This window comes from Eptatretus burgeri, chromosome 8 (genome assembly GCF_056783735.1).
Source record: "Eptatretus burgeri isolate ZD-2024b chromosome 8, Ebu_testis_v1, whole genome shotgun sequence".
In the NCBI taxonomy this organism is placed as follows: Eukaryota; Metazoa; Chordata; class Myxini; order Myxiniformes; family Myxinidae; genus Eptatretus; species Eptatretus burgeri.
The window spans coordinates 38,674,487-38,680,486 of record NC_140968.1 but is presented as its reverse complement, the minus strand read 5'-3'; the positions used below and the strand labels follow the sequence as shown (position 1 = coordinate 38,680,486).

Genomic DNA, 6,000 nt, shown 5'->3' with positions numbered 1-6,000 from the left:
AGGGGCATTTTCAGCTTGGGGAAAAGCCAGAAGTCACACGGAGCCATGTCGGGAGAGTAGGGAGCCTGACGAAGCACAGGTGTGTTGTGTTTGGCCAGGAAACTCTGTATCAAATGTGAAGAATGGGCGGGTGCGTTATCGTGATGGAGCTGCCAATTGACCGCTGCCCACAGGTCCGGCCGTTTGGGTCGCACAGCGTCACGAAGGCGACGCAGTACTCTTGGTAGTACTCTTTGGTGATGGTTGTGCCGTGTGGTGCGTACTCGTGATGAACCACGCCACTGGAGTCAAAGAAGACGGTCAGCATGACTTTGATATTGCTGCGGACCTTCATTGCTTTTTTTGGCCTCGGGGATGTTGGATGCTTCCATTGTGATGACTGGAACTTGGTTTCTGGGGCGTACCCATAAACCCAGGTCTCATCGCTAGTGATCACTGTGTTGAAGAAGTTGGGATCGCTGTTCACAGTCTCCAGCATGTCCTGTGCGATCTCCAAACGGAGTTGCTTCTGCTCGATCGTTAGCAGCTTTGGCACGAACTTCGCTGAGATTCTCCTTAAGCCCAAATCCTCAGTCACAATGGAATGAACGGATCCAATGCTGACGCCCGCCTCGTCTGAAAGTTCTCTGATCGTGATTCGACGATCCTGCATCAGCAGGGTCCTCACTTGGTCAATGACGATCTCATTTCGGGATGTTGAGGGCCTACAAGAACATGCTTCACTTTCCACTGATGTGCGACCATCTTTGAAGCGGTTGTACCACTCTTTATCTATGTGGTGCCCATTGCTTCGTTCCCGAAGGCCTGTTGAATCTTGCGGATCGTTTCCACTTGGAAATCGCCAAGCTTTACACAAAATTTGATGCAGTCGCGTTGTTCAAGTTTTTCCGCAATTTTGTCAAAAACGAAAATCCGACGGCGCTCACTTACACTTCCTCACTCATCGGCGGTCTGTCGGCGACTGACAGCTTCTGCAGGCGGGAAAATATTCACGCATACGAATTAGGATCGCCTACATACGTGCACCAAACCACGCCTCCCTAGCTTCATTTGTTTACGCACGAAAAATTAAGGTTGGATACTTTTGGAACACACCTCGTATAGTTGTACAAATGACTCCTTGGGTCTAACATTGCTTAATATAGTTTAATTAAGTGTAGCTGAGACATCAGCTGCACTACTTACCATGAAGACAACACCTCTTCATGCACTTCCAGGCGATTTCAGTCATCCTACAGACATCGACTATCAGTGGTGATGTGTACAGCATTTGGCAAATACCTTCTGGTCACGATGGCGCAAAGAATATCTTCCAACCCTGCAGCTACGTACGCGGTGGCAAGCCAAGAAATGCAATCTTTGTGTCAGTGACATCGATCTGCTGAAGGCAGGTGTACACAGGAATGACTGGTCATATGGACGTGTAATTGAGACATTGCCTAGCGCAGACGGTCGGGTTGGAAAAGTGTGAATCCACACCTTGAAGGATGGCAAACCCTGTATCTACCTGCGACCCGTAACTGAGGTCGTACTGCTTCTACCAGCGGGGAAAGAGTGAATTCCTTCATTGTTTTCTATTGATTGTGAATTTCATATTCTCATGTTATTTTCCACTATGTCCCTATCCGTTAGCCACAGTCTGGTCCATGAATTTAGTGCCTGTCTATGATGTACTATGTCGTCAATTTACTTAATTTTTGACAAATGTTCAACATTTTTGATAATAATAACAATTTGACAATGTTTCGAGCCAAGGTGGCCACCCTGGTTCTCGTGTTCACGTAATTCTCTTTGCTCAATCAATTGCTGTAGTGGTTTATATAACAAAAACAGATGAGGAGTGTGATGTAAGCAAATTTGAATGCAAGATGTATATTCATATTTTGCCTCTTGCATATTTATGCTCCGCCGATGTGAGAGTCATCTCCGAGGCAGAGGGCGAGTGGACTATTCCCTAGTCTGGCAGGACATGCGCATGTACGAGGGCCAGTCAATAAGTAACCTTAAAATGGCAATATAAATTCGAGAATGTAATGTGTGTCGTTGTAGACGACATATGTTATATCTATGGGTAAGAATCATGTCTCGCCTGTTTTAGATCTTAGTATCCCTAACTTAAGGTTCATCTGTGAAAACATTTAAAAGAGGCTAATTTCAACTGATTTGGGTAGGTATGGGTATGGACAACTACCAAAAAAAAGTAAGGAGGGATAGGGTTTGGGGAAACTTTTTTATTAGAGGTCAAAGGTCATTGACCTCTGCCTAAGTCATATAAAATTGTATTTCAGCAACAAAATATGGTATATAGATGATCTTGGTGTCAAAATGCACAGGATTCCGAAAGAAGATGACAGAATAATTACTGACCCATGGAACCAATTCCTGACCTCCGGAAATGAGGTCAAAGGTCAAAAATAGACGTATTATCACTAAAATATCATCAAATATCATATTGGTAACAGCAACAGAATTATACCAAGATACAAACTAAATATGAAATGGATTCTTCACCACCAAAATACGAGGTTAATGGTCAAAATAAGCAGGGGGGGGGGTGGGGGTAAAGTTCATTAGTGTCAAATAGTTTGTGTATGTAAAGTATATGTGAATTTATAATCAACAATTTGCAGAATACTCACAACTTTGAATTTACAGTATCTATCGGCAACAACAAATTAATAATACTCAGTCTGTTTCCTCTTCATCGCTACCAATTTCTTCTTCTGCATCTATGCTATATGTTCCATTGTCGCAATGCCCACAGCACACTCCACATGCAGATACACATGACATGTGAGCTTTCATGCAGCTGCATCTCATTGTTTGACATTGCCTCTCCCCTTCCTTGCAGTTGCAACAAATTACTTTCAGAAGGTTGTCTGGCACGATACCAACAGATAGCATTTTTGGTCTGAGTTTTCTGTTGGAATCTAACTCCCATCCTCTTCCTTTGGGATCAAGAATAGGTGTCAAGATGCTTCCATACCACAACTTGAAGATGGACACGAAGGGAATGTTGAGCTGTTGCATCTTCCGTTGGTGGTAGACGGTCAGGATCGATTTTTCCCTTGGCTGCTTGCTTCTTGAACTTCATGTAGCGAGACTTTTCTTGGGGAGTATCCCCACAGCCATATGTGATCTGCATGGCTTTTAATCCAGCTGTTCGAATTATGGAGTCGGTTGAAGTGGGACTTGTGAATGCAGTAATGACACTGGCAGGAAATCTGCATTTGTAGAGAGTACATTTGGTATGTCCATGAATGCATGAAACAGTGTCGTTTCCAGACCAGCCATACTTGAAGAGGAACTCTTCTTTGTCTCCGATGTGTATGCTAGAGATGTCGTAAAGACCACCAAAATCTGCTTGTAAATACAAATTAGTACAGTGGATAGGCCTATGATAGCAGAGCAATATCAAAATATCAGTGTCCTGGGCAACAACAACAACTGGGGATTTAACACTTGCGACCAAGTCCATTGCAGACCTAACAATCAGCGTGTCACCATCATCTTTTGCTTGGCGTACAGTGATATTGTGGCTTGCCATCTCTGCAGATATCATCATGATTAAGGCTCCTTTGTTCTTCTCATTTGCCAGGAAAACCTCTCTGTCACATGATATAGTCAATTCCGGTGTGACCCTCATGTCCGGAGAAACCTTCTTCCCAGCCATCCGCCGCATATGTTCATGGTCTTTCATTGATGATTCCTCCCCGTAGCCATCAAACACTACAGTAGCATCCTTGAATTTGTTGTCAACATATCTGACATATGTATCAACTATAGTCTTGATGGTTGCACCGCTGGACCACTTTACCTGATGAAGTAGCCACCCTCCATCAACAACATGCATCTTGCTGTTTATGTCCACGTCAAGTTTTGTAGCTGTTTCCTTGAACATCTTGCCAAATTCATGCTTTTTGGGTTTTATCATCATGCGATCCATTGTGAAGAGAGATGTTGGGACTGGGGTCAGCTCAAATTTGAACATGTGTTCGATCCCTTCATCTCTCTCTGCCATGAAAATCAGTCTATTGAAAGTCCTCACTACATATTTCACATATATCCATCCTGGTAATTTTGTTATTTTACAGTATTGTTCCAAAGGCCTCAGGGAACTTTTGGGACATCTCACTGCACTGGGGTAGTCAAGGTAAATGTAGGCTAGCTAGGTTTTCTCAGTAATCACTCCTGAAACAAAGACAAAACAAAGACTTCATTCATGCAATTTATAGTGTTTAAGTCTAGGGTCAATGACATTTGATCCCAAGAAAGGTAATTTCCCCCTCCCCCTCTGCTCTTGGAATAAATAATAACCCCCATATCCACCACGTAAGTTGAAATTAACCTCTTCGGTTTGTTTTTTGCTCATTTTTATATAATATGGTAATTTCCCTGTTATAAATATGACATTTTAGTGATAAAACAGCTTTTTTGACCTTTGACCTCATTTTCAGAGGTCAGGATTTGGTCCCAAGGGTCAATAATTATCTTATGTCATCTTCTTTTGTAATTCTTTGCATTTTGACACCAAGATCATCTATATACTAATATATCATGTTTCGTTGCTGAAATATAATTTTTAGTGATTTAAGCAGGGGTCAATGACCTTTGACCTCTAATAAAAAAGTTTCCCCAACCCCTATCGCCCCTTACTTTTTTTTGGAAGTTGTCCATACCCATACCCACCAAAATCAGTTGAAACTAGCTTCTTTTAAATTTTTTCACAGATTGGCTAATATATGGCTAATTTAGGGCTACTATCTGGCAACATTGAGTGTATGATGTCAGTGGAGCAGTTCCAAGATGGCGGCTCCCTTTGAAGCATGCACCAGGGAGGATAACCTTCTGTCATCTGTTTCTTGGGAAGTGAGGGTGTGAATCCCAGTGAAATCCATCCCAGAATGAAGATGTAATATGGTGACGCATGTTTATCGCTGCAGCAGGTGTACGACTGGGACAGGAAGTTTTAAAATGGAGTGTCCAGTGTGGCAGACGCTGTTTGCTCTGGCCAGACTCACACAGCCGACGCACCAGAAATGGTTGCATGAGTTGAGCGCGTGCTAAGGGAAAACCGCCGCATTATGCTGGATGAAGTGGTCTACGAATTGAACATTAGCCATGGTTCAGCACACCATATCATTCACAACATGCTGGGGTTCCACAAAGTGTCTGCAAGGTGGGTGCCAAGACAACTCACACCCGAACCAAAACAACTCGACTTTTAAACTTCCTGTCCCAGTCGTACACCTGCTGCAGCGATAAACGTTCGTCACCTTATTGCATCTTCATTCTGCGATGGATTTCACTGGGATTCACACCCTCACTTCCCAAGAAACGGATGGCAGAACGTTGCTCCTCCCTGGTACATGCTTCTAAGGGAGCCGCCATCTTGGAACTGCTCCGCTGACATCATACGGAAAATGTTGCCAAACATAAAACAAGCAAAACATGACTCTTACCCATAGATATAACATGTTGTCTACAACTACACACATTACATTCTCGAATATATATTTCCATTTTAAGGTTACTTATTGACTGCCCCTCGTATCTGAAAAAGGCACTGTCTGTATGAGTGTTTTAAATTAAAGAAAACGTGATTTAAACCTCTGCAAGTGTTGGTTGAACTGCCTGGAACATTCTTATTCAATAATCGGGACACGTCGGCCATTCTAGGATAGTCACGGCAGAGGGTGGAGTCATCAGCAAATAGATAAAGAGGTTTTTTCCAGAGTCATAGAGATCATTAATGAAGATTAGGAATAAGACTGTGACTAGAACACTGCCCGAAGGAACTCCAGCCTTGACAAGGAGAGATGAGAGGATTCCGTTGAGAGTCACACTTTGACGACGAGAGGGGATGAGGTCAGTAATCCAAGAGTGGAGCTGGCCTTGGATGGTATAGGCAGAAGTTTGGAGAGTAAGGCAAGATGCCAGACGGCATCAAAAACACAAGAATTGTCCAGAGACGTCCCTGATCTCATATCTGACATTGAG

At 43.2% G+C, this 6,000-nt stretch overlaps 2 protein-coding genes across 7 annotated transcripts in view; both read right to left on the bottom strand.

Annotated features, from left to right (window-relative positions):
- TRIP13 (thyroid hormone receptor interactor 13) overlaps positions 1–6,000 on the bottom strand; it is a 168,326-nt gene that overhangs the window by 28,076 nt on the left and 134,250 nt on the right. The window lies entirely within an intron of this gene.
- LOC147021564 (uncharacterized) lies at positions 2,842–4,741 on the bottom strand. Its single transcript, XM_085891617.1, has one exon. It carries the CDS (start codon positions 4,019–4,021, stop codon positions 2,957–2,959), a length of 1,065 nt encoding a protein of 354 aa, XP_085747743.1. The 5' UTR covers positions 4,022–4,741; the 3' UTR covers positions 2,842–2,956.